Source organism: Brassica oleracea, chromosome C3 (genome assembly GCF_000695525.1).
Source record: "Brassica oleracea var. oleracea cultivar TO1000 chromosome C3, BOL, whole genome shotgun sequence".
NCBI lineage: Eukaryota > Viridiplantae > Streptophyta > Magnoliopsida > Brassicales > Brassicaceae > Brassica > Brassica oleracea.
This window is the reverse complement of record NC_027750.1, coordinates 27,049,520-27,077,044: the sequence shown is the minus strand read 5'-3', so window position 1 is coordinate 27,077,044 and position 27,525 is coordinate 27,049,520. Positions and strand designations below refer to the sequence as shown.

General features: G+C 37.4%; 7 protein-coding genes across 11 annotated transcripts; 2 read left to right on the top strand and 5 right to left on the bottom strand.

Moving 5' to 3' along the window:
- Nucleotides 1–2,710: 2,710 nt before the first annotated feature.
- Nucleotides 2,711–4,760, bottom strand: LOC106329050 (probable protein phosphatase 2C 42). 2 transcript variants are annotated; one of them, XM_013767623.1, is made up of 4 exons: nt 4,197–4,760; nt 3,715–4,097; nt 3,408–3,644; nt 2,711–3,309 (listed from the first exon to the last, which is right to left on the bottom strand). In XM_013767623.1, exons 1-4 carry the CDS (start codon nt 4,510–4,512, stop codon nt 3,088–3,090), a joined length of 1,158 nt encoding a protein of 385 aa, XP_013623077.1. In that variant the 5' UTR covers nt 4,513–4,760; the 3' UTR covers nt 2,711–3,087. The 2 variants fall into 2 exon arrangements, with proteins under 2 accessions (XP_013623077.1, XP_013623078.1); XM_013767624.1 differs by having other exon boundaries at nt 3,715–4,082; nt 4,197–4,757.
- Nucleotides 4,761–6,030: 1,270 nt separating this feature from the next.
- LOC106329547 (probable pectinesterase 67) lies at nt 6,031–7,734 on the top strand. The gene is made up of 5 exons (XM_013768229.1): nt 6,031–6,329; nt 6,488–6,650; nt 6,729–6,935; nt 7,022–7,269; nt 7,343–7,734. Exons 1-5 carry the CDS (start codon nt 6,079–6,081, stop codon nt 7,506–7,508), a joined length of 1,035 nt encoding a protein of 344 aa, XP_013623683.1. The 5' UTR covers nt 6,031–6,078; the 3' UTR covers nt 7,509–7,734.
- Nucleotides 7,735–7,768: 34 nt separating this feature from the next.
- Nucleotides 7,769–8,973, bottom strand: LOC106329548 (glycine-rich cell wall structural protein-like). Of its 3 annotated transcripts, none has more exons than XM_013768231.1 (2): nt 8,350–8,973; nt 7,769–8,301 (listed from the first exon to the last, which is right to left on the bottom strand). In XM_013768231.1, the coding sequence occupies exons 1-2, from the start codon at nt 8,906–8,908 to the stop codon at nt 7,949–7,951; spliced, it is 912 nt and encodes a 303-aa protein (XP_013623685.1). In that variant the 5' UTR covers nt 8,909–8,973; the 3' UTR covers nt 7,769–7,948. The 3 variants fall into 3 exon arrangements, with proteins under 3 accessions (XP_013623685.1, XP_013623686.1, XP_013623684.1); XM_013768232.1 differs by having other exon boundaries at nt 7,769–8,397; nt 8,518–8,973; XM_013768230.1 differs by having other exon boundaries at nt 7,769–8,973.
- A 902-nt stretch (nt 8,974–9,875) lies between these two features.
- LOC106334950 (phytochrome B-like) lies at nt 9,876–14,645 on the bottom strand. Of its 2 annotated transcripts, XM_013773357.1 has the most exons (5): nt 12,085–14,645; nt 10,976–11,777; nt 10,599–10,889; nt 10,265–10,389; nt 9,876–10,183 (listed from the first exon to the last, which is right to left on the bottom strand). In XM_013773357.1, exons 1-5 carry the CDS (start codon nt 14,219–14,221, stop codon nt 10,152–10,154), a joined length of 3,387 nt encoding a protein of 1,128 aa, XP_013628811.1. In that variant the 5' UTR covers nt 14,222–14,645; the 3' UTR covers nt 9,876–10,151. The 2 variants fall into 2 exon arrangements, with proteins under 2 accessions (XP_013628811.1, XP_013628810.1); XM_013773356.1 differs by having other exon boundaries at nt 9,876–10,389; nt 12,085–14,644.
- Nucleotides 14,646–19,555: 4,910 nt separating this feature from the next.
- Nucleotides 19,556–20,890, top strand: LOC106332996 (universal stress protein YxiE-like). The gene is made up of 4 exons (XM_013771475.1): nt 19,556–19,929; nt 20,133–20,242; nt 20,435–20,553; nt 20,651–20,890. Exons 1-4 carry the CDS (start codon nt 19,746–19,748, stop codon nt 20,727–20,729), a joined length of 492 nt encoding a protein of 163 aa, XP_013626929.1. The 5' UTR covers nt 19,556–19,745; the 3' UTR covers nt 20,730–20,890.
- Nucleotides 20,891–21,028: 138 nt separating this feature from the next.
- Nucleotides 21,029–22,700, bottom strand: LOC106333040 (B3 domain-containing protein At3g17010-like). The gene is made up of 4 exons (XM_013771523.1): nt 22,449–22,700; nt 21,814–22,105; nt 21,482–21,732; nt 21,029–21,409 (listed from the first exon to the last, which is right to left on the bottom strand). The coding sequence occupies exons 1-4, from the start codon at nt 22,545–22,547 to the stop codon at nt 21,149–21,151; spliced, it is 903 nt and encodes a 300-aa protein (XP_013626977.1). The 5' UTR covers nt 22,548–22,700; the 3' UTR covers nt 21,029–21,148.
- A 2,285-nt stretch (nt 22,701–24,985) lies between these two features.
- Nucleotides 24,986–26,629, bottom strand: LOC106332770 (B3 domain-containing protein At3g17010-like). The gene is made up of 4 exons (XM_013771267.1): nt 26,467–26,629; nt 25,768–26,050; nt 25,468–25,682; nt 24,986–25,363 (listed from the first exon to the last, which is right to left on the bottom strand). Exons 1-4 carry the CDS (start codon nt 26,563–26,565, stop codon nt 25,103–25,105), a joined length of 858 nt encoding a protein of 285 aa, XP_013626721.1. The 5' UTR covers nt 26,566–26,629; the 3' UTR covers nt 24,986–25,102.
- Nucleotides 26,630–27,525: the final 896 nt, after the last annotated feature.

Here is a 27,525-nt window from a genome sequence, read left to right as displayed (position 1 = left end):
TTCTTATGAATCTATGGGGAAGAAAATAGTTAAGTGTGAAACAGAATGAGAATCTTGCAGTCCCTTTTGGGCTGCGATTGTTTGTTGACTCAATTAAATTATGTTTGTGTGATTTGCTTTGCATTGAGAATCTTGCAGTCCCTTTTTGCTTAGTTTGATTCTCTTACTAGTCACCATTATACCAAGAGTTCTGTCTAGTGTCTTTCCATTGTCTGCAGGACATGTGAGATATGTGGCGCAACGGCTAAAAACATTGCTGGCGAACAGTCAAACCAAGAGAGCAATGCCTCTGCCCATTCACAAACAACTGCAGGACAAACTCAGACAGAGATACGGGGAACGTGGCATGGTCGCTGTGTTATGAACTTCTTACTTGCTGCTATGATATTTGCCTTCATTGTTACTTGTTTTTTTTTTAGAACCCCTAGATAAGAGATTACCATTGGAGACTCAAAATCAAAATCACAATTACTTCAAAATCACAATACAAATTAAAAAATAAATTAAGATCCTCGGAGTAAAAAATGCTTATAGCTTATCATCAATAAAACAAATCAGGTATCAAAGATTTCATGCCATCATTGGATCCGTTTAAGAAAATTTACCAATTGAAACATGCAAAGGAAAAAAGAGAGAGAATTATACATAATAGATGTACCACGAGCTTATTCGCTATACCTGATTCACGTAGGCAAAGCGACCCAACGACCCTGCTATAAAACTTTATCGCCTCTCGAGTCAAAATCGATATAACATCGAAAATCTACAGGAAAATCAATCTGAGTGGCGAATCCACTCTCAGGTAAACAAAAACAAGTACTTATAACATGATAAACATACAAAAGAGAACAATTAAGAGAAAAGATACACAAAAGACGGAGAAAACGAAACGAGTGAACGTACATCGCCGGAAGTAGAGTATTTCGTATATACACGGGATTAGGAATTAGAGTATTTTGGACGTAAACTTGTAAGATAATGGGCCTTTTCATTCATTATAGCCCTGCCTCAAAGAAATCCTATACCTTAGAAAAGTGATTAGGTCCGTCTTTAACTTCAAATATTTCGTATACATCTAATAATAACATCACTTATTGTAATTGATTTTATATTATACATGTGTATATATATATATATATATACATTTGTTTCATTTGTAGATAAGTAATTTTAAAAAGTATCATTCATTTTTTTGATGAAATTTAAGTGATGCAATTCATTTTTTTTTCTATAGTGTTATGAGCTTTTTTTTAATACATTTATGGAAGCCCATCTCGATAGGACTATAAGAGCATGATTAACCCACAACCCCATTTAGGTTTCTTATTCATTATTTTAGTAATTAAAACTAATTAAGAACTTTATTTAATTGATTGACATATGCACTGGGCTCTGAGAAGTTGATTGACATTTAACTTCTTTTTGATGGATAATGCTGCCTAGAAAGCTTAATCTGATTTTTTAATCTTCGTGTTTAAATCTATTTTTTTATTCGTTCAAACTATTGTATTTTGGTAGAAACACATTGAAGTTTCATTTTATTTTGTAACAAAATCAACTCATAAAAAGATTTCAAAACATTTACATGTTTTTTTTTTGAACACCTCAAAACATTTACATGTAAAATGATCGAAGACCTAGTTTACACTTGTTACTAGCTCACAAAGCGTAAGTTTTAAGGTTCTGAGTGGTATAGCAGCAAGTATCACTCACAGATCATTTTTGTAAAAGACCTTGTTCAGAATCAAAAACAAGAACTATAATGTCCTTAAAAAAGATGCTGCACAAGTTAATTGGCATTTCACTCATAGTTTGGAAGGTTCTATGTGCAATTTCCTGGCTAATTGAAAAGAGTTTATATTCGGTTCGTTTTGGTTTATTTGGGTTTAGAAAAACCTTAACCAAAGTCAACCCAAATTAGTTTTGTTTGGTTTGTGTTCAGTTTGGTTCGATTTTACTTCGGTTTGATGTATGTTTGGTTCGGTTTTAGCTCAATTTGGTTTGTGTTTGGTTCGATTTAATTTGGTTTAATTTGTGTTTGTTCAGTTGACTTTTTTAGTTTTGTCTATTTTGTTACAAACATATAATTTATAAAAACATAAACAAATCATCATTTCACACTAAATCATTATTTTCTTTATATTTAAATGTAAAGCTAAACATCACAATAAAAATCAAGAAAATGTAATCCAATAATTTGATATTATTATCTTCAAACATAATACAAATATGATAAGCAATTTTCGGTTTTGATGTTAATGTATGAGATTCATATTCTTTTATTTTATTTTTAGTTATGTTTATTCTATTCTTTTAGAAGTAAAATGTATAACTTTTTGTTTAGTTGTTTAGGATAAATGGTTAAATATTATTAGTAAATTTAATTAAACTAAAAATACTTAGGGTTTTTGGTTTGGTTTGGTTTAAAACCAAATCAAACCGAACCATTTGGATTGATAAAATCTTGAACCAAATGGTTTAGACATAAAGTTTGGTTTGGTTCGGTTTGAGTTCGGTTGGGTCGGTCCGGTTTGTTTTTTTGCCCACCCATAGTGTTTTTTTAAAAAAACCACCCGTAGTTTATATAAGCAGACTCTCTTAAAAAAAGGAATACGAGCACCAGAGTGTATCAATTATAGCTAATATATGGAGTTTGTTGAAAAGAAAACAGTTTCAAAAATTCGCACATGGGAGAGAACTCATAATCAGTGGAGACTTGAGAGACGATTTATAACCATTTCATGATAAAGATTATATAACAATTCATCTACGTTACATGCATGTCAGATGGCATAAACATACATAGAAACTAAACGGCAAGCAGTTTTTTGACAAACGGCATGACTGAAAATGCCGAGCACAAGATTAGTAACCAGACGAGAACCATGCAGACTTGAAGGGAAACTAGAGTCAAAACATAGACGCTTTTCTAATACAACAAACCTCATTACGTACGATGCCGTTTATATATTTTTGTGTCTTTAGATGCCCAGTTTTTAATTATCTTCTAGCCAAGAGTCATTAAACCACCAATTAAGAAGATCAAAGGAACATTTCAAAATGATTTTGTAAATTTGAAGTATGCTTTCAGTGTTCAAGAGCAGTCCTGACAGAGAGGGCCGAGTCTTGGGTTGAGTTGGTATGGCCTCTGGAAATGAGGTCATGGTTCAAGAACACTACTATAACCGTGATGTCATCATGAAAATGGCGTCTCACTTTCTTGTCAATCTTCTTTAGATCCGAATATCTCATCTCTCGTTTCCTCGCTGCCTCCTGAAGAGCCGCTTTTATCAATCTCTTTGCGCTTCCCTGAAGACACAGAGCAGCAAAATCAACTATTAACACGGATGCAATCAAGAAACCTCTCACATTCACAGCAAGTCAACAAATTTTGTTTAAAAACTCACAGCGCGGGGATGGCTATGAACAATCTCAACTGCTTTTTCGTTACTCAAATGCTCCCAAAGACCATCGGAAGCAAAAATGAGAGACAAATAATTAGGGTGCAAGGGATGAGAGAGTATGGTGGGGGTCGCAGACATCAACGGTCTCTTCATTGGCTCCGCAATTCTAAACTTTTGACCGATTGGTTCCCTGTTAAACTCTTGCCTTTTCATGTACATGTCTCCTATAGATCTCGAAACCTATAAAACCAAATATTAAAAATCATTATTAACAAAGGAAGGAATCACTAGCCAAATCTTTGTTCATTACCTGAATGATACCTTTAACTCTCCAAACACCATGCTTAAACACAACGATCTGCGGATCATCAGGATGCAAGTCCTTGAGCTCCCAACGAATATCCTCATTGTTAGCATTGTGCTCGCTCGACAGCTGAATAGCAGAGAGTCCCCCAGAGCTCCCTTTCTTCCCTAAAACAACCCGCGAATCTCCGAGACTCGCCACGAAAAGAGTACTTTGATATATCACACCAACCAAACAGCAAGTGCCAACAGTTGCCAAATTAGGCATCGTACTCCACAGCTCAGAGACGAGAGAAGCAAATCCTTCTTCTGTAGCCTGAAACGCTCTTTGTATCGTCTCTTTCGTCACAACTCCTAGCGTCTCCGCTGATATCTCTGCATAACCATATACTGCACTTAACTTCTTTTTATTTATAAATAGTTGGTGGCACTTAGCTTTGTTGACTTTGAACAAAAACTTAAAAACTATTAATAACAAACGAACCTAACCTCGAAAGTGGTTGAAGAGATGATCGCAGACATCACGGGCAGCTTCGGGACCACCGTGACCGTCGTAGACGCCGACGAAAGTTCCGAAGTTTCCGGACTCGATCTGGCTCTGATCTTCTAAGACCTGATTGGCTTGGATCACAGCCATGGAGAATTCTCCGCCGCGGTATTTACCGAGATCGCGGAACCAGAGGAGTCCGTCTTTGCCTTCGCCGCCGCTTCCGCACGATCCGGCGGCCTCTGAGTTGCTGTTATCGGAGGTGCGCCCGAATGGCTTGAAGCAGAGGGAAAGCAGATTCATCAATGAACCTGACATACATTCAACATCTCTCGGAGACACACCCCCTAAACTCCTTTAGGGTTCCGATGTTAGACCGCGACTTAATGGAAGGGAAGATGCGTATGATAAGATGTTAGGCGTAGGATAAGGACTTTTAGGCGCAATTTAGCAGGGGATGGTGGTGGTCGTGTTCTGTCCGGTCGTAGAGGAGCAAAGACACTCTCGCTCGTAATTTTTTGGTCTGATGAGGAGAGCGCTCTTCCCTTAGCTGTCCGACCATTTGTCCAAGTAAACAAAACACTATAGCATGTTTTATTTAGATACAATTTTATTTTTTAAAAGGGTGAATAAAGACACTGAATACAGCTATTTAGTAAATTAATTTTATTAGTGACCTATTTATATGGTTTTTGAAAATAAATTGTGCGTTTGTTTTTATATATTGGAGAGACCATTGGGCTGCTTGCATTATTTTTACTCATTTACTATTTTTCTATCATTAAAATTTTTATGCAATATGTTTTCATTTTCAGTTGTAATATGTTTGATATAGCTATAATAAGAGAAGTCTTTTCTCCATTTCCTTCAAGCGATACATTCTTGAATCTTTAACTTCAACTACTCTGTAAGAACTTTCCCACGCGGAGCCTAGTTTTCTCTAACCATTACTTTGTGTTTTTAATCAAGATATTGGATGTTGGCTATGTCCAAGTCTGAAGATTCATACACCTGTTAGATAAACACTGGCTAGTTCATGCCTCCATTTTTTTGTTGACCCACATTGAAATTTTATATCGTAACTTATGGCGAACAAGGCACGAATCATGCTTCGCGTTGTATTATATGGAAAGTGATCGCTTAATTCTATTAAAATTTATCATTTCTGGGCTTTTCATATATTCTAAAGTACTTATAAAATATCCGGTAGAAGTCTTCCTTTCTATGACCCACATTGAAGTCTTCCTTCCTTTTTGTATGTCATATAGATGTGGAGACACTATTTGTTTTTTAATTGGTGAACTTGGCCATTTTTTCTTGAGTTTATAGTGGCCCTTGAGCGAAGTACTTGTTGACAGCCTGTATATATAGCTAAAACAATGTTGGTGTAGAGCATTGCATGCATGTCTACACATCTGCATAACTCATAATATCAATTTATGACGATGAATCAATGATTTTGTTATTTGAAGGAGGATATATCCTAGATTATAAACGATATAATATAATGAGAAAAACATAGTAAAATATATGAATACCAAGAAGAAGAAAATATAGAAATTAGTCAAAAGCAATATGTAGTGTTTTTAATTTATTTTTGAATACAATGAAAGATTTATACCACAATGATTTCTTTGTTACCAAAGATAGAAATATATATATATATCTCGAATTATTTTTCACTCATTAATCAATAATGAATGTCTAAAAATAAACGTTGCCTAGAAAACCTGTTTAAGCCCTTACCTCCCAAACAAAACAAACACAACGAAACACCCTAAATTTAAAAACCTGTTTTCTTAAATTTAACCTCTTCCTTCACCATATAACATCTTCCTCACATCCCCATTCCAAAAAGAAAACTAGAAACCCCAAAAGATAAAGATGGATCATCGAGCAAGAATGATCCTTGTCATAGCTCTGGTTGCAATGTCCGTATGGGGTTCGGACGCATCCGCAATGCAAAAGACGAAGTTCGACGCGCCGCTTCTGACTGAAAAAATAGCAACAAATAGATCGATCATCGTCGATATTGAAGGCAAAGGAGACTACACTTCGGTGCAAAAAGCCATTGATGCTGTTCCTGTTGGTAACTCTAATTGGATTATCGTCCATGTCCGTAAAGGAATCTACAAGTACGTTTACTTACGTTTAACCTTTTACATTACTTCATACGCGCAAATCATGTTACATAACATACATATATTTATAGTAATATTATATGCATTACTATTGTCACATATATACATTTATTTTGAATTTTGATGATTTTTTTTCTTTTTTGAGGAAATAGGGAGAGAGTGCACATTCCGGAGAACAAGCCGTTCATATTCATGAGAGGTAACGGAAGAGGAAAGACAGTCATTGAATCATCGCAAAGTGCTGTCGATAATGTTGCTTCAGCCACTTTCAAAGTCGAAGCTAATCACTTCGTTGCTTTTGGTATCAGCATCAGGGTCTGTATAACACAATTGTAGATTTTGATTACGTACATGACATTTGTGTCTTAATGAATCTGTGTGATGAATATACAGAATGATGCACCGGTCGGACTGGCGTTCACGTCTGACAATCAATCGGTGGCAGCGTTTGTGGCGGCTGATAAAGTTGCGTTTTACCATTGTGCGTTCTACAGCTTGCACAACACTTTGTTTGATAACAAAGGTAGACATTACTACCACGAGTGTTACATCCAAGGCTCCATCGACTTCATCTTCGGTCGTGCAACTTCCATTTTCAACGTGCGTTTTTCACATTCTCTAAAACATAACATATATATTGACCGCCATATATTATCACTTTTTTACCTTTTATAAAATTGCTACAGAATTGTGAGATATTTGTGATATCGGACAAGAGGGTGAAACCGTATGGCTCAATCACAGCACACCACAGGGAAAACGCAGAGGAACACACAGGTTATGTGTTCATAAGAGGTAAAGTGTACGGAATCGATGAAGTCTACTTAGGCCGTGCCAAGGGACCTTATTCTCGAGTCATCTTTGCCAAGACTTATTTTTCCAAGACCGTTGTCCCTAGCGGTTGGACCAACTGGAGCTACGACGGCTCGACCAAGTTAGTCTCTAGTTATTATTTATATCTTATTATTGTTCATGTTTATGCTAATACTGTTGAGACTTTTGATCAGGGATATATACCATGCCGAGTATAAGTGTCATGGACCAGGTGCTGAGAGACAAGGTAGATCAGACTGGGCTAAAGAACTGACCAAACAAGAAGTTGAGTCTTTCTTGTCTATTGATTTTATTGATGGAACTTCTTGGCTCCCTGTTTGGCTTCATCAAAACTCTTAGAGCGTGTTTCCCGTTTGGCTTGGAAGAAAACATATGAAGAAAGAAGAACCCAATCTTTTCTTCACTATACGAAATAGTTTTCTCTCTTTTTGTTCTACTCTAAAATGATTGTAGACTGGTTGGAAATTCTTATGTCGTTTGCACGCATTATATAAGATAAATTTCCATTTTTATAATATATGTAACCTAAACTATAATCATATCTCATAATTTAAAATAATTTCCCGACCGATTCATTAGATTAACTAGCCAACGAAAAATATTGTGAATACTGGAAGTGGTTTCAAATATTTAAAATTTGGTTATCGTTACAAAGTAAATCAGAAAGAAATATGATATATTTTCATTCTTCTCATATGACTTGGTACATAAGTAACTAGTAGCCCTAGCTTACTTCAAGCCAAGAATAGATTTTGTATGAATATTGAATTACTAAAATTTTAAAACCCACCGCCAAATCCTCCACCGGCACCACCACCACCACCAAATCCTCCACCAGCTCCGCCAGCACCACCACCAGCACCAAATCCTCCGCCTGATCCTCCACCAAATCCCCCACCGACACCTCCACCGTGACCCCCGCCAGCACCACCACCAAATCCTCCCCCAGCTCCTCCGCCAGCTCCTCCACCAGCTCCTCCGCCTGCACCACCACCAAATCCTCCTCCGGCACCTCCTCCAGCACCACCACCTAATCCTCCACCTGCACCACCACCAGCACCTCCACCGTGCCCTCCTCCGAATCCTCCACCTGCACCACCACCGGCACCTCCACCGTGCCCTCCTCCGAGTCCTCCACCAGCACCACCACCAGCACCACCACCAGCACCACCACCAGCACCTCCACCAGCACCACCACCAATACCTCCACCGTGACCTCCTCCGAGTCCTCCACCAGCACCACCTCCTAGACCACCACCAGCACCTCCACCGGCACCACCACCAATACCTCCACCGGCACCACCTCCTAGACCACCACCAGCACCTCCTCCAGCACCACCACCAATGCCTCCACCGTGCCCTCCTCCGAGCCCTCCACCTGCACCACCACCAGCACCTCCTCCAGCACCACCACCAATACCTCCACCGTGGCCTCCTCCAAGTCCTCCACCACCACCTAATCCTCCACCAGAACCACCACCAATATCTCCACCGTGGCCTCCACCAATGCCACCGCCCAGACCGCCGCCATGGCCTCCTCCTACACCACCACCAAAACCTCCACCTGCACCTCCCCCGCCACCAATTCCTCCTCCAAAACCTTTGCCGCCACCAAAACCGCCGCCAATTCCACCACCACTGCCTCCTAACGTCTCCTTCTCAAGTCTCCTACACTCCACAACCCCTATCACCACCACTACAAACATCAAACTCAAAAACCATAGAGATACTTTCCCCATATCTTTGATATATTTTTCTAATATCTGGTTTAGTGATCGGTATACAATTGTTATAGCTCACTTGACTAGCTACTAACACTATATATACTATATAGTAAGTAGAGAGAGCATTTATGAGATATGGTTGAGAGAGCCCTTCAACATCTTTCCTACACCGCGTTTCTCCGCATGTTCTCACGTCCCAATCTCTCATGTTCAATTTTTTCTACGAAGCAATTAATGTGTGACACCCAAGTGCCTCTTTTTATATTAGTCTCCTCTTCCTATATTTAATTCCATGTTCTCCTAGTTTACCATTTCAGTATTGTATACAGCATTACAACTTATAGCTTACGTGCATAGAAAATTCAAAACAGACTACTAGTTCTAATTAAAACTATGCGGAGAGACAGTGAGGAAAGGTGGGGATATGTAATTAAGTTTGAATAGTATCTTACTCTCTTTTGACATTTAGAGCTTCTCAACTACTTTTGATTTGGTAGCCACATTAACTGCAAAATCCCCACTATCATTTACATTATTGATCGCTCTAGTAACTAGTGCTTACTTGTAGTCCTTATAATATTTCACCCTTATTATTTAAAATGCATTTGGCGTACTTGAAATGAAATCACGAATTCGATGATAAAATATTCAAAATACTTTTATTTGATTACAAAGAAAATAACAGTAAAATTGGTTAAAGACTATGAATTCGCTAAATAAGTTTAAGACGATAAGTTTATAAGCTCTAGTTTTTTTTACCGACTTCATGTGTTTGTGAATCTCTTTGAGCAATTTCATATCTATTTATACAAGAAAGTCCTATATTTTCCTTTTTGTCAACTTGGCTTTTTCTAACCAATTTCGTCTACCTCCAACACTTAAACAACCCCTATATAATATTTGTGTATTACGAGTCATGAGAACAAAGTTGACATAACTTGCTGCAGAGCTTTGCTCGACATAACGAGTTACAATTAAAAAGGATTGGTCATTTAATTCCTCTTCTTTTTTTCATTCGTTTTCCTCTCTTGGAGTTATCAAATATACACGGTGCAAACAAAAGAGAAAACAAAGTCTTGCAGACTCTATAACTACATGTTACGTTTACTTTTCCGGCAAGTCAAACCCAAACAATCTCCTCTTCTCTACTAATCTCACCGGAAACAAAAACACTCTCTATCCTCCTCCAGTGTCGTTAGACTCGCACACTTACACATACATCACAAACTCTCCTGCCAACTTATGTACGTGTTACATACTATGCCATCATCAACATCATGTCGCCGCCAGCTGTTGACAAAGGAGGAACGGGGAGTTCAAGAATGATGAGGAAATAGGAGCGTTCTGACTCTCGAATGTATTGAACCTCACCGTTCATGAGCTTCAGAATCTTCCTACATACGCTTAGACCTAACCCTTCAGGGCTCGTCCACCTGCTGCCGTGGAACATGTCTCGGACCAGCTCTGGAGGTAGACCTTCACCTGGACACGCCATTCTGAAACCACAAAATTTAAACATAAAAGAGTAACCAATTCATGAAACCAAAGTTTAGTTTGCTAAACGTGAAAACATTACAAACAGTCTCTCTGCCGGTTATGGTTCAGTAAAAGTTCCTAATCCGGTTTAACCAAACCAGAACTACCACCTAAACAAACAATAACCAAAACAAGACCAGAACCGGATATGAGGAGACAAGAATTGTACCTAAACTCTGTGCGAATAGCAGATGATCCAGCAGCCATTGGCTTTGAAACTTGGCTTAGATGGATCTCCACCCACTCTTGTGACGGTGCATAACGGATTATACTCAGCAGAAACTCAGCTAAGAGCTGTTGAGTCCTTGTCTGGTCTCCATAAACAGCTATAGATTTGATCTCTTCAGGAATGTCACGGATCAGCTGAAGACCTCTCTCCCTTAACAAGAACATGGCTTGGCTTACAACTGCGTTGATGACACTTCCGAGGTAAAACTCCTCTCTAACTAGCTCAAACGTACTGATCAAATGAAAAAAAAAAAAAAAAAAAACAATATTTAGAATCTTATCAAGAACCATTTTGTAGAGAGTTTTAACTAAACTCACCCGTCGTCAAGTTTTTCAAGATCCATGTCACTGACAATCCTCGAGATCTGCTTCTCGCAAGAAACACTCGTTTCAAGAAACTGTTTCTGATTCTCGTTCAACTCCGTACCTTCCAGCAAGGAGTTCGTGAAACGCAAACCGCTCAAAGGACTCTTTATCACCTGACAAATGTAAGCCAGCTCTTTTGATTTTGTCTCACTGTCCTGCCTTCGTTGGACAGCTAAAGCTTGCTGCAGCTCAAGACTAGGGATCTGCAAGAAACAGAACGCGCCAATGACCTTCCCCTCGAGGCTTACACGCTTGTTAGCAGTCAAAAGAGCTTGAACAAACTTCCCGTTCCGGTCGAAGAAGGGCAAAGGGAACTTCTCAGTCTCTTGACCACCGATGGCGTTATGCAATACAATCATGAACTTGGTTAAAGCATCAGGACCTTTTAGCCTGCAACAGCTCCCAAACACTTCACCAACGAGCGTTTTCCCGATCACTTCGCCGCGAGGCCAACCGGTGAGGATTTCCATCGCGGTGTTCCACTCCAGGCAGCATGTGTTCTCGTCCGCTGCAAAGATTGGTGGAATCAAAGGGCTGGGGCTATGGACGATGGCTTTGTAGTCTCCTTGTATGTTGATGAACTTGTCCATAACGATTTTCTGACCGGTAACGTCCTGTCCGACGAAACAGACTCCGACAATGTTGTTCAAGTAGTCCTTGCTCGAACACGCATTCACGACCACGAAAACCGCTTTCCCTTGTAGCTCGGGGCTGAAAGTCTTCAGCTTCACCTCCACGTTCTTGTCTTCGTCCCCTGCAAAACGCAACCAAACAATCAAATAATGTGTAACACGGTTCGTTTGCATGTCGCAGCAAAACTGCGACCAAAAAGTTGTTCGTTTTGTTTTCGCAGGTTCCTACAACTTGCACTATGACCTACAACCAACCAACTATTGTTCGTTTCGCAGTCAGCAGAAATTTTTAATTGTTATTTTTTCAGCGATTTGATTAAGTCACTTGCAACGTGCCATATTAAAACGAACAACAACCTGCGGACTGGTAGCTGACTAATCAATCATGCGATAGCAAAACGAACAACATAGTTGGAGAAGTGAATATACCTCTCAGCGCACGAGAAATGAGCGTATCAACAGTTTCTTCATTCTCTTTGTATATTAGATCAGAAACCAAAGACTTCCCCATAGCTTCTTCAACCGAGAGACCAGTCAACTCCGCAATCTTAGCGTTCCATCCATTTACACACCCACCAGAGTCTACAGCGAATATCGGCACAGTCGCTGTCTCAATAAGCCTAACCATCTCTCTCGCAACTGCACCCAACTCATCAATCCCCTGCTCTCCTCCACAAGCCTGAACCGCACCATCCCCACCTCTGGAGTTCATAGCCGCCTCCGCCTCTTTAAAAGAGTCTCTCAGAATCAGCTGAAGCGAGTGAATCGCGTCCATCTCCACAGTCTCCCACGGCTGACTCCTGCTCTTAACAACTTCGAGAAAGGCGATGAAGGAAGAACGAGGATGCATCCTTTGCCCATCATCTTTATCCTCTGGATGATGCTTAGCGCCTCCCCATTTGACCTCTTTAGCCGTGTGAGAGCGGAACCAGAAAAGAAAGTCTCTTTTCGTGATGCACGCGACCGCCATGCCGCACACAGCATTGCCTAGCGCAGCTGCACCTGGATACCCCGCATCGCCTAAACTATCAGTGCTCAAGCCTGTCGATTCAGCGTGACTCGCAAGCAGCCACTCGACAACGTCTTTTATCTGAGCCTCGCTCGGAGCAACGCCTAAGGGATAATACTTCCCGTGGTAAAGAAACGCGGCGCCGTCGCATTTCACCAAGTCCATGATGCTAGGACTCTGCGTGACGATCCCAGCAGGAGAGTCACGCAGAAGCATGTCGCACAACAGCGTCTGCGTTCTCAAAACGCGCTTCTCCGATATCTGCAAAGCTAACTGCAGCTCCATGTTGAGCTGCAGACCAAACGCCTGCATTAGAAACTCGCAGGCGTACCGTAGAGGGAACGGTATGCAGCGAGAAGAGGTGTGGTGGCAAACGACTAAGCCCCAAAGCCTCATAGAGCTTCTCCCGCTCCCGTCTTCGTCGTTACCGTTTATTATAACCGCCATCGCTAAAGACGCGATGGAACCCATGTTGGCCATGTACTGAGAGTGACAACCGTGAGGAGCTCTAAGAGTTGAACCAACCAAGCACATAGACTGAGTCAGCCTATCGTCTTGGACCACAAGAACCGGCGTAGCGTGACAGTCAACGATCATTCGGACACGGTTTTGCTTAAACAAGAACCGCGACGCTTGCGGGATGTCAGTTGCGGGATAATGTAAGCCAATGTAAGGCTCTAGATCCTCTCGCATGCTCTCGGCGACGACTTCTCCGTGCTCGTCTTCGTGAAACTTGTAGACCATCACACGGTCGTAACCGGTTAGGTCTCTCACGTTTTCCACAACAGTGTTGCAGAGAAGCTTGATGTCTCCACCGGGGAGAGACTGTAACTGAGAGATAGCGCGAACGGCGAGCTTCTGCGATTGCACAGCTCCGGCGATAGAAAGAGCTGGATCCTCCGTTCGAGCCGGCTCTAAGTCGATAACAACTCCAACGTCGATCCTGTGGAGGATAGCGTAGAAGGGCTTACCAGTGTTCTTGGAGTGGATCCAGACCGGGTTCAGGAGCGTGATCTCACGCGCCACGAAGGCGCGTTCGAGGATAACTGAGCTAGAGGCGGTGAAGAGAGAGCGCAGGTCAGCTCCCATGGCGAGAATCTCCGGCCTCTCGAGGCTGGGGACGGACTGAGGAGTGAGGCCGAGCATCTCCCGCGCGTTTTCGCTGAAGGCGATGATGGTGAAGGTGGACTCGGCGACGGCGATCATGCACCCGAAAGGCTGTATGTACCCGCCGCGCTGGATCCTCGATAGATAGGCGGTGATCTGCTGCTCGGGGACGACGGAGGAGCCGTAAGTCGTCGTTTTGAGGGAGTGTGAGTAGTCGAAGGACTTGCCTGATTGTTCGAAGACGGCGTGGAGCCTCGCGTCGACTGTGTATTGCTGTATGGCTTTGCTCATTGACTCCGTGTGGCTTTGAGGCTTGAGAGACTTGGTCCCGGAGGACTGAGCTTGGTCTCTCCGGTGATGAGTGGTGTGGAGAGTATGGTCGGGGCTGTGACTCGACGAAGCTGCCTCACGGCCACCGCCACGGCCGGCGCCGCTGACACCGGAAACCATGCGTGTAGTAATTAATGTTTTAGGAGTTAAAGGCGAGAGATGAACGGGGACATGGCGTCAATGATGGATATAATGAAACCTGGAGGAGGTCCCCATGGAACCGAAAGGAGTTAACTTTTCTATCTGGATTTTGATGATTTTCTCAGCTCCAATGCAGAAAAAGGTGGGGAATTTCTCGAGATTACGTTAGATTCTATAAAAAGTAAAGAGAGAATTATTTTTGAAATTCTGCAGAAAATTGAAACCGAGGAAATAATTTAAAATTTACCGAGAAAATAAAGATTTTCCCCAGAAAAAGTGGTGAGATTTCGAGGAGGGGGGAGGAAGATGGGAAGTTGGGATCGGAGAGATAGCGAGAGGATTAATAAATATAAAAAGGTAGAAATTGAAGCAGGAGAGGCAATGTGTGTGTGAGAGAAAGGGAGAGTCAGTGTCTTGTCTTTTCCTGATTGAGTTTTGTCCATGTTTATAATATCTTGTTTTCAGAAATCACCATAAAGGTTTTACTATTTGTAAATTTAACCCAAAACTTTAATTTGTCGTGTTGTGAGGGAGAAAGATCCAAAGAGTTTGGCCCAATATCACGTGGGCTATGCTTTATTCTTCTAGTGCGCGCACGTGGCCTCTGGGCCCGTGGCGCGTGGGAGCCCCTGGAGTGGTCAAATCTTAAGGACATCTCTACCATTTAATCGAATCTAGCTCGCATCATCAATACTACTAAATTCAAATCGTACTTTTTTCATTATTTTGGTTTCAATTTGTTTCAATGTAAATCCTATGAAAGGTAAAACGTAATCGAAAACAATGAATGGTGGTTGTCCCTTCTAATTACTTTCTTATATTTCGTCATCATCTTCTATAAAACAAACACACGCAGAAATATCAAACCTGCTCGTGAAAATATTGATGACTGTTTATCATCGTTAATCTTTAACGTAGACCGCTACATCTAATAAAAAAAGTAGCAGTTCCATTACTAAATATCTTATCAATGAAAATGAAAATAAAAATTGAAAAAGTAAGAGAGAGAGTAAAGAATTTTTCAAGTGCATATCTCAAATGAGATATTTTGGAAAATTCATGAAAATCTCTCTCGTGTACTATATGAGTAGATCAACTTTGAAACGTCGTATGTATCATCAATCTGCATAACCATGCATTGTACTATATATCCGGTTATACTGGGATATCGACTGATTTAAGAAACTTGTTTTCAACTCAACTTTAATTTGTGGTATGTAGTTACGTACAAAAGATTTGAATTACATATACCTTGATATTACCATATTTATCATGTCCCCCATCTCTAGCGACTCTCTTCTTACTGGAGCAAGTATTCATGCTTTTCTAGCTACAAATAAAATATAAATTATACCTAAAGGATGAGAACGATCGTGGATGAAAATGTGTGGAAATTAAGTTTTATGAATGTCTCATCTAACAATGTATATTTTTTTGAATATCATACACACGAAGAATAGCTTTTCGTTTAAGCAAATGCTCAACAGAAAGCAATTAGAACATAGATTGGTAGAAGCTAATAGGTACTGGGGCTTTTGTTATCATGTAAACCTGCTAACAGCTACACCTATACCAAAACAACAAAACTGAACCGGAGTTCACTACAGTCTCAATTCTAATTGATTTTGCTATAATCTACTACGTGTTCATACCTTATAATTGATACGAGGTGACAAGATTTTAAAAGTCGTACATCTAAATTTGGATTATATTTTTTAAAAAAATATTGGATTATTTTGTGAAAGTATACCCCATATTTAACGTACAATTATTTTCCTTCGAAACAGAACAAAACGTTCAATCAACAATCACAAGTATAATAAACTATCGATAAAGAAGAAAAGGAGCAGAGAGATTATACTATTGATAAAGAAAGAAAAAGCAGGAGAAAAATAGATATGACAGAAGTGAGCAGTAATAGCATGGTGATAAAAGAAATTTTTTAAGCAAAACGTAAATTTTCATTTTTGAATCAAATCCTAAAAAATTCATTTTAAAAAATCAAATTAGTTGCGTTTAGATTCAAATTTTTTTGGATAGATTAGTTGGATTTTGGAATAGATATCATTCGCTCGATAAAAAAGATAGAAATGACAAAATCGTGTGCATGAAAGTTAAGTCTGCGTCACATTTTCACGTTTAGTCACTGCTTTTATCTCTTTCTTTAGTGGTTGTTGTTGTTGAACCATTTCTCCATTTATGATTATTATTTGTTTTCGAGCTCTATCATAACCTACCACTGTTTTTTAACATTATTAGTTTATTACACATAAAGTTTAAGTATAACGACAGAAATAATTACTGAAGATAAAATATTACTATGAAAAACTACTAGCTAGTGATCATTGATGCAACTTTGAACTTAATCATGATCCATGCACCCATCCCCACCGGAGTGTACTGGTTCTTTGGCTAAGAACCGCCTTCAGAGATTTTTACCAATAAGTGATCACCGCGTGTCTGTGAAGTCCAATTCAGCTAAGCCATGCAGGTACGCTAACAACGTGGCCGGGTGTTGCACCAGTGGTATTCTCCACGCAAATTATCTAATCGCCCTTGCAATTTTCCGTACATTCGTTTTTTTGTTAGACGTCTATAATTTCAAATTAGCTTATGTATCCCAAAATTGTAAATTGACGAAATGCTAAAAACTTGATAATAGAATAAATGTAAGAAAAACATCGTAATTTTCATCACCATATAAGATTCTTTTGCGCATCATATCCCTCACTCATGTTTCTTTTTGGTGGATTTGTCATGTTAACTGGATTAGATTGAGTAATGCCATAGCAAAAACACTAGATTATCACACAGTGTTTGCGGCTATTTCATAACGAAAAATCATCATCATCATCATCATCATGACACTAGGTAAAATGAAACACTAACGCAGGATCAGAAGTATTGAGACCCTCCACATAATGATAACATTTGCAGAGGGGGAAACCAAACTATACGCATGGTGTACGGGCCATTCCGCGTCAGCTATACTTCATATTTCCCCTGACGAATTCTGTGAGCTTCTTGAGGTAACAAAACATTACATTTTGTTTCTATTAGGTGATAAAATCTGTGTTATTTTAAGGCAGTAAAAACAATAAATGTAAAAATTTGATTTCAAGATGATTAGCTAATGTATTCGTCTTAATTTGATTTCTGTGACCTTATCAAATAGCCAGGCTGCAAATAGCGGTGGCTGGAACTTGAAATCCGGTTGTCGGTTTTGTCTAACGAGAAGGAGACTACGTAATGGGAGATTACTAGAGCTCCCAATATTTAAACTACTATATTACAGTAGGATCTCATAAAAGCATTTCCATTAGTCTCTGTCTCTCCACTAAAATGATAAAGTAGAAAAAAAAGAGAAATTGAAAAGTTGAGAAACTTTTAAAAAAAAAACTATCAATTTTTTTAAGAACTAATGACTCATTACATAAATAGTTTACATTTATGTACTTTAAAATTCTACTTACATTATTAAATAATATATTAAGATAACACAGAGCAATTCTCTCAAATAGTATTTTTTAAGTTTTCGTCACAAAATAACATTCAATAAAAATGATCAAAATAGCTTTTTTATTTTGAAAATTTTAATATATTTTTTTTATTTTTAAAATTTGAAACTATATCTTCAAAACTCCACCCCTAAACTCTAAATTTTAAGTCTAGATTAGTTAACTCTAGGGTATAAATGTATTTTTACTCTTTAATAAAATTATTTTTGTCATTTTTTTCATTAAAAGCTATTTTTGTGACAAAAACTTAAAAATTATTATCATAGAAAATTTCTCTAATAACGAATGAGATGTCCATGATAAAATTAATATTTATTTTAACAATAAAAATAGAAAAACCAGAAAAATGGGAAATATTTTTTTAAGCAAAGTTTTCGAATAATATTTTCACTATTTTTAGGAACCGAAACCCTTGTTTCATAGTTATTATTTCTTAATTCTCTTAATATATTTATTGTTGGATGAAAAAGTTTATTTTAATATTTTCATCACAAACTTTCTCAAATAGTCCAATTTTACTTAAACACTAGAATTTATTTGATTAATTATTATAATAAAATATTAATGTTATTTAAACTAGAATCCATTTAAAAAAAACTCGAGCTCAAATGGATCCATTTTTAAAACTCAAGATCTATTTTAATTTGCTATCTATACTATTAAATCAGAATTTCTATTAGGATTCTTCCATTGATTTTCAACTTATTTATAATGATATGCTATTGCATTTAATTCTTATATAAATATTATTTATCTAAAATAAATAACTGAATATTTCATATATTCATGGTAACTAATCTTTTCATATTTTTGTAAATGATAATAATTCTAATTTTATGCAATCTATACTTTTTTATTTAATTTAAACATTCAATACTCTAACCGTTAATAGTTATATTAGAATAAGTTTTATCTGATATATTTTTAAATTAAAATTTACATAAATTTATTAAATATGTGTGCTTACAAAACTATCATTTAATATAAATCGTAATTAAAATTTTTTAATTATCTTCAAATTAATATTTAAAAACTTAAAATAAAATTAATTTTTCTAAACAAACCTATGATTAATAAGTAGACATTTTTACAGTTTTTGTTTTTTGGTTTATTTCATCGAATATACAAAATATTTATCAAGTTGAAACGGGTTGAACAAATAGATTTTTTATGAGAAATTTTCTAAAATAACAATTTTTAAGTTTTTGTCACAAAAATAACGCTTAATGAAGAAAATGACCAAAATAAGTTTTATTAAATGATAAAAATACATCGTAGGGTTAACTAATCAATCTAGACTTAGGGTTTAGAGCTAAGGGTTAAAGTTTTGGGGATAGGATTTCAAATTTAAAAATATTAAAAATAAATATTAAAATTTTCAAAATAAAAAAAGACTATTTTGGTCATTTTCTTTTTTGAGGATTATTTTGTAACAAAAATTTAAAAATGACTATTTTGAGAGAATTACCCTTTTTTATTTATATTATGAACTAACAAACATGTTAATAATTTTATTAACAAATATATGTTTTACTAACAAACATGAAAGCAGATCAAGATCTAGTGATAACTTAAAAAACAATCTAACCGTGTTAAATTAAAGCCAATTAAGCTGTCTGACTTTTGACTTAACGACGTGGCTTGATGTCTGTTTACCTTCAAGTTTCCGTGGGCCCAGACTCCACACCTCTTTTGTCCGTTATTTTCTCTGTAAAGATATTTTATTTTACAACTGCTTTGTGTGCTGTTCTATTTCTAAGGCTGTGATCGTTTACGAATCAATCAAAACGGTCAGCATTTATACAGATCACATGACAGCGTAACGGGGGATATAGTCTCCCTAGTCTAAGTCTTTTCCCTCCATACATCATTTGTCTCCGAGAGAAGATGATAAAGAACCGAGCTTTCGGTGTGAAAGATTGTCATAGAGATAAGTTTCAGAAAGAAAAAAGATTGTCATAGAGAGAGAGAGAGAGAGAGAGAATATGGAGGAGAGTAGTGGTCGGAAGATCGGAGTGGCGGTGGATTTTTCGGAGTGCAGCAAGAAAGCTCTGAACTGGGCCATTGACAACGTCGTTCGCGATGGCGATCATCTAATCCTTATCACCGTGGCTCACGACATGCATTACGAGGAAGGCGAGATGCAGCTCTGGGAGACCGTTGGATCACGTACGGTTGTTTAGCCTTTATCTGATTATCTCTGTGTTGAAAGAACTTGAACTTATGCATCGTTCGTTTGCTTTGTTAGTCTTTGGCTTTTTTTTTTTTTTTTTTTTTTTTTGCATGTCTCTCTGGAACATGATTGAGAGCTAATGGTTACTGGTCATATATTAATAGTTTGGACTCTATTTTTTTGTGTTGTAACATTTCAGCTCTGATTCCGCTGAGTGAATTCTCTGAAGCTGCCGTGATGAAGAAGTATGCAGTGAAGCCAGATGCTGAAACCCTTGACATTGCCAACACTGCCGCTAGGAAGAAATCTGTAAACTTCTTGATTCCCTTCTTGGTTGAATATAATATAGTAATTGCTAGATTAGTCCATAATATTCATGCAAAGCTTTTTGTGACCAAGAAAAAAAAACATATCATTCCACATGAATGAAATTTTCCTTTAAGTCAAATGTTAATTTGGTTTCTGTTAAATGAAGATTAAATGTTGTGAAACATGATGCAGATTACAGTAGTGATGAAGATATATTGGGGAGATCCTCGTGAGAAGATATGTGAAGCTGTTGAACATATTCCTCTTTCAAGTCTTGTCATCGGTAACCGAGGCCTTGGTGGCCTTAAAAGGTTAAATATTTCTCCATATTTTTCAAGATTTCAATTTGAAGTGGAAATAAATTACATATATTGATAAGTATTGAAGAATCTTTGTTTATGTTTGCAGGATGATAATGGGAAGTGTAAGCAACCATGTTGTGAACAACGTGGCATGCCCTGTGACCGTCGTCAAGGCTCACCACTGATTTGCTTGGAGAACATGATAACCGTTTTATATTCTAAGATTTGTGCTTTGTTATGTCTGAATTTGTATTACTAACTAACTCTTGTGTGACTTGTATGTTCTTTCTGCTGTGCATCTTTACACTTCACTACCTAATAAACACACACTGTTTTTTGAGTTTTGGACAAATTGATTAACTCTTTTTAATCATGTCAATGGTTTTTACTACCTACTTTGATCATTAACCTCAAGGGTAAACTCATAAACAGATTAAACAAAATTTAAAGTCTCAAGACTAACTTCATAAAACAGAGTAAAGCAAGTTAAAGTCAGGGGAACATAGACAAATACAAACTCAGAAACCCAACACATAAACTAAAAGCGATATGCTTCTCCTTAGATATAAGAAAGCTGAAAAGACACTTAAAACATTCAGTTTCATCACTCGATCACAGTGATCTCCTCTCTGGCCTTCTTGGTGGTGAGGACAAACTCGTCAGGTTTGACGAGGTGGAAAGTACACCTATCACCAACCGATAAAGGATACTCTCTTGCCAGTCTACACCATCCACTTGAGAAGATTGTCCTAGTCTGCCTCACCAAGCAAAAAACCTCCCAGGAACCCTTCCCTTCAGAGTGATGTATCATATACACCTTAGACTCATCCGGGATGTACGCCTCCTCAAACTTCTTTGGGATTGCCTGATAAAAACAAAATATCAAACATTGAGACTATTTTGAGTTTGTTTTGAGTCTTTGGTATTTTGATCTTACCAGGAACTTGAGGTATGAGTTCGTTATGGTGATTTCGAATTCTGGAACACCGTTCTTGACTTTCTTTCTCTTCATCTTCTTCTTCTTCTTGTTGGATGGTTTAGGTTTCTCAGCTTTCTTCTTCTTGAGCGCAGCCCCTCTCGAAGATTCACCAACCTCCACAGCTCTCTTCTTCTTCTGCACTTCGATCTCAACTCCTACTCCCATGGACTCATCTTCCTTCTTCACATCTTCTTCTTTCTTGATCCCACCTGTTTGAATCATCAAAGTAACGAGTTGGTTCTTCATCACAATCTCATTTGTTTCATGAAGAATCAAACGCAAAAGCTTACTAAATGGAGTCGTTGTGTGGGGTTTGCGAGGTGTGACAATCTCCTTGCCGTTCTTCCCATAGATGTTGACATTGAAGCGCATAAGACCCTTGTGAGTGAAGGTCACAAACTCGTTTTCTCCCAAAGCATTGTCGGTTACAAACTGGTTCCATCCGGACTTCTCCATGTAGTAGAACCTAGGGTTCATGGAGATGTCCACTTCCCATGAGCTTCCCCACTGCGCTCTTATCACCATCTTGTAGGAGAAGTCTTCCTTAGAGATGTTCTTCATGAAGTTGTAAGGCATCGCTCTCTGGTTTCAACATGCAATGAAGAGTGTAAAAAAAAAAACAGTTAACTTTCTTGTCAAGTTACAACAAAAGAAGGGTAAAGTTTCAACCTTTCGCCTATAATTGAGCGGAAAGATCTGAGCAAAGCTAAAGAGTAAAGACTAAGCAAACAACTTTATATTTTTAAAGGGAAGAGTGAACAAACTAAGAGTGACACTTCCTTAATGAGACAAAGCAAAGCTAAAGACTAAGAGATCCACAAGAATGAGTCTTTAACTTGAAACCCACTAAACACAACACAAAGACTCTGCTTTTGAAACAGAGTTATCAAGAAAATCACAAAGCTAAGGACAAGAAGAGAGTTACCATGGATTCAGAGAATAAATCTGCACTCTGGAATATCTTGAAGAAGCTCAAGTTCTTTCTTTCATCCTTCACCCTACCAAAACCACGGTTCCAACCCATCTCTCTGTCTCTCCTTCAACACTTCTTCTTCTATCTAAATTCAAAACCTCTTCACTCTCTCTCTCTCTCTCTCTGTTTCTCTGGCTCTCTCTATCTCTGGTACTGCAAGTGAGAAAAGTATGTCTAGTTATTCTTTTTCAAAGTATTTTAACTTTTTCATTATTTTCAAAACAGAGGGTCATAGTCAAAGTGATTACTTCCTTTGTAACATAAAAGACACAACAACTGTTAAAACGTGACTTCACAGACACTCAAAATCATATGCTAGTTTTGAGTACCTGAGAATCCCTGATGTGGCAAAAGGACACACTTCAAACTTACCGTTCTTACGTTTTGTTTTGACACTCCCTAACAATTAAAACTATATATTAATTAATATTTGTTTATGATCAACAAAAAGTTACAGCTAGTTTTTTGTTAGTAAATTTGATCTTACATTCAGTAACTCTTTAACGTTTTTATTTTCTGAACAGTCAAAGTTGGAAACTTTTTCTCTAGAAACTGAAAAGTAAAAACTATGGTACAAAGATGAGATCACCTTCTGGATCACACCAAAGTCATGTGTTTTTACAATACATAAAGAAAACAAACACATATATACACCACACCACACATACATGCAATATATGATAACGCTTCTTACAATGTTAAACATAATTTTCTGTCAAAAATCATAAAATTACGTTTTTCGTTAAAATTATGAAATTATATTTTTTGAAAAAATCATAAAATTATGTTTTTTGTCAAAATCATAAAACCGTAAAATTTTATTTTTTTGCCAAAAGAAAAAAAACGTATTTGGCGAAAAAACAAGTATACCATTTTGCCATTAAAACCTTAAAATTAAGTTAACCCGCTAAACCTGCAATTATGTTTTCACATCAAACCCGTGAAATTAGGTTTTCATTTTTCATCAAAAACAACAAATTTATATTTTTTTGTCACATAAAATTACGTTTTCACGGAAAAATCATAAAATTATGTTTCCAGTCAAAAATTAAAATAAGTTTTTCATCAAAACCGTAACTTTATGTTTTCATGCCAAACTTATAAATTTTATGTTTAACTAAAATCGATAGATCATATTTCCGTCAAAAATAAAAAGAATCCTTTTTAAAAAAATTTGGAAAAGTCTCCGATTAACAAAACTCTAAATCATTAAGAATAGGCAAGGACGTTCAGGTATCCGTTGGAATTTGAGTTGAATATTTTGGATTTTGGTTCTAATTTGTATCAAATCCTAGGTCTCACTCTAATAAATTTATAAGTATGGGTCGGGTACGGATATAACACTTTGGTTTCGTTGTATCAAATCCTAAAGCCCATAAAGTAACTATATATCATTTGGATCCGGGCTATATCAAATCAGCTCGGATATACCCGAAGTAAAATAAAAAAAATAAAGCAAACCATAAAAATAAATACTTATTTATAAAGAATTGGATACTTAAGTTACTTATTTAAATTTTAAATACTTATTTTCGATATTATATTAAAACAAATATGGAATTTAATATTTGAAGTACATATTTATGTTTCAAATATTTATATTGCATATTAATTTGGACATTCAGATCGGTTTCTTAGATATTTTTTTGGTTTTTCGGGTTACCTGTTCAGGTTCGATTAATGACACTTCATGTTTAAATATGTTTTTAATATCCTATAAAACTGATTCTAGTACTTTTTTATGCTTTGGATCAGAAGCAGATCGAGTTTTTCAGTTCAAATTCAATTCAGATTTAGGGTTACAGATTTTATGCCGAGACCTAATTAAGAGTTTTAGACATGCATATTGCTCATTTAGTCTTTGCCATTTAGACTATGGACCAATTGTTCTTTAGTCCAATTGTACTACATTTTAATTGGATGCGACCATAATCCGTTTATAACGAATTCAACTTAGACTTACTCATTGACAGAAAGACCAAGTGTTAGCTATATGATATAACCATAGACATGCTGGTTTTTATTGGTCGCATTTATTGGACCAATATCCATTATGGATCAACCAAAAAAGGTCCAAATTAAATTAGTCAGTTGGGATAAGTCCAATTGGATGCTAGACAGATCATTTGACATCTCTAATCGTATGGATAGTCCATAATGAAACTTTCTTTGACGACAAGTGTTTGGTTTCTGTTAAATGAAACACAAGCAGATTACAGAAGTAATGAAGTCACCGAGGCCTTGGTGGCCTTAAGAGGTAAAGTTTTTTTCCTCTTTCTACATATGTTTCTCAACATCTCAAACTTGGTTTGAAGTTGAAACAGATTACACGTATTGATAAGTATGGAACAATCTTTACTTTGCAGGGATGATAATGGGAAGTGTTAGGAACCATGTCAATGGTTTTTACTTTTTACTACCTACTTTGATCATTGATCCTAAACTCATAAACATATCAAGCAAGTTAAAGTCTCAAGACTAACTTCATAAGCAGATAAAAGCAACTTGCAGTCTGGGAATGTAAAAAATACAAACACAACACATAATATGATCATATTGTCTCCATAGATATAAGAAAGCTGCAAAGACGGTAAAACATTCATTCATCAATCGCTGATAGAGATCTCTATGGCCTTGGCCTTTTTGGAGGTGAGGACAAACTCAGTAGGTTTAACGAGGTGGAATGTACACCTGTCACCAACTGCTAACGGGTACTCTCGTGCCAGTTTAATCCATCCACGTGATAACACTATATGAGCCTGATGAACCAAGGAAAGCACCTCCCATGAACCATCTCCTTCCGAGTGATGTATCTTGTACACCTTAGACTCACTCTTGAGGTACTTATCAAAAAACGTTGGGATTGGCTGGTAAAGAAAACAACAACAACAACAAACAGAGATTATCATATAATCAACCAATATAGAGACTTTGTGTAGTATGGCTGTTGAGTGTTTGGTATTAATCTTACCAGTGACTTGAGGTATGATTTGGTTATGGTGATTTTGAATCTTGGAACACCATACTTCACTTTCTTTCTCCTCTTGTGCTTCTCAGCTTTCTTCTTTCTAAGCGCAGCTCCTCTCGATGATTCACCAATCTCCACATGACCAACTCCTCCCATGGACTCATCTTCCTTCTTGACATCTTTGTAGCTTCTCTCACCTTCTTCATTCTTGATCCCACCTGTTTTGCAATCATCAAAGTAAAGAGTTGGTTTCTTCTTTCATAATCTCATCTGTTTCAACAAATAGTTAAAACGAGAGCTTACTAAATGGAGTCGTTGCGTGGGGTAAAACAATCTCCTTGCCACTCTCCCTATAGATGTTAACATTGAAGCACATTAAACCGCTGTGAGTGAAGGTCACAAACTCGTTTGATCCCAAAGCATTGTCGCTCACAAACTGGTTCCATCCGGACTTCTCCATGTAGTAGAACCTAGGGTTCATGGAGATGTCTACTTCCCATGACCTTCCCCATTTTGTTCTTATCACCATCTTGCAGGAGAAGTCTTCCTTAGAGACGTTCTTCATGAAGTCGTAAGGAATCCCTCTCTGGTTTCAACATGCAATGAAAAGAATGTCAAAAACAGTTAACGTTCTTGGTAAGTTACATCAAAGACTTGAAGACTAAAGTTTCAACCTTTCAATCCTCAAGTTGGTCTTATCACAAAACAAATCTAGAAAAGCAGAGAAGAAAGATCTGAGCATGAAGATACAGACAAAGAGCAACATTAACTTGAAACCTAAAGTAATGAGTGAACAAACAAACTAAGAGGTCACTTTCTAAACGAGACAGAGCAAGCTAAAGAGACTGAGAGATCCAACAGTTTCAAAGACACCACCCACAAGACTGAATCTTTAACTTCAAAAATACTAAACACATAAAAGAAAAAAACTCTGCTTTTGAAACAGTCATTATCAAGAAAATCACAAAGCTAATGACAAGAGGAGGTTTAGAGGAGAGTTACCATGGATTCAGATGATAAATCTGCACTGTGAAATATCTTGAAGAAGCTCGAGCTCTTTCTTTCTTCCTTAACCCGACCAAAACCACGGTTCCACTCCATCTCTCTCCTTCAACACTTCCTCTTCTATCTCTCCCAGTTTCTATGGATCTCTCTCTCTGGTTATGTAAGTGAGATAAGAAGCATGTCTAGTTATTCCTTTTCAAATTATTTTTTTTTACCCTTTTTCATTATTTTCGAAACAAAGGGTCATAGTCAAAGTGATTACTTCCGTTGAATTTTGTCTTTCTATGGTAAAACTAAAACATAAAAGAGCTGTCAAAAATACTGAGTACCTGAAAATCCCTTATGTGGCAAAAGACACACTTCAAGCTTACCGTTTTTACGTTTTGTTTTAATTACAATCCCTAACAATTAAAATTATATTACTATTTAATAGTACTATTTTGTTTATGATCAACTAAAAAAGTTTCAGCTCACTTTTCATTATTAAATTTGAACATGATTATATATTCAGTAACTTTTTTAACGTTTCTATTTCCAAGACAGTCAGACTAGGAAACTTTTTCTTTAGAAACTGTAAAGTAAAAAGTAAAAACTATGGTACAAAGATGAGATCACCCTCTTGATCACACACCAGAAAAATAGAAAAGAAAACAAACACATATATAGACCGCACGACACATGCATGCATTCTCTTGACCTTGAATTATACGTAGACTTAAAAATTCTGAAACTCAATAAAGCAAACACTTTAGAGATAATGTACAGTGTTGATATCAAAATGACAAAAACAGATAGTTATAAACATATTGAACTGGGCCTTCTAGCTCTAGTAGTAAAGGGCTCACGGCTGTGAGTTTCGCCACCTGAGTTCGAAACCGGCCACTGGAGATTTTACATGCGGATCCCCCAGCGCCCGAAACCAAAAACCGTTCACGGTGAGCCATATGGTGATGTCCTGGCAGCGTCTTTGTTCGCTTCGGTCTCTAATCCGGACCACCAAGGTGGAGCCAAGACACTCGGTTATCAAAAAAAATATTGTATACTCTATTTCAACTT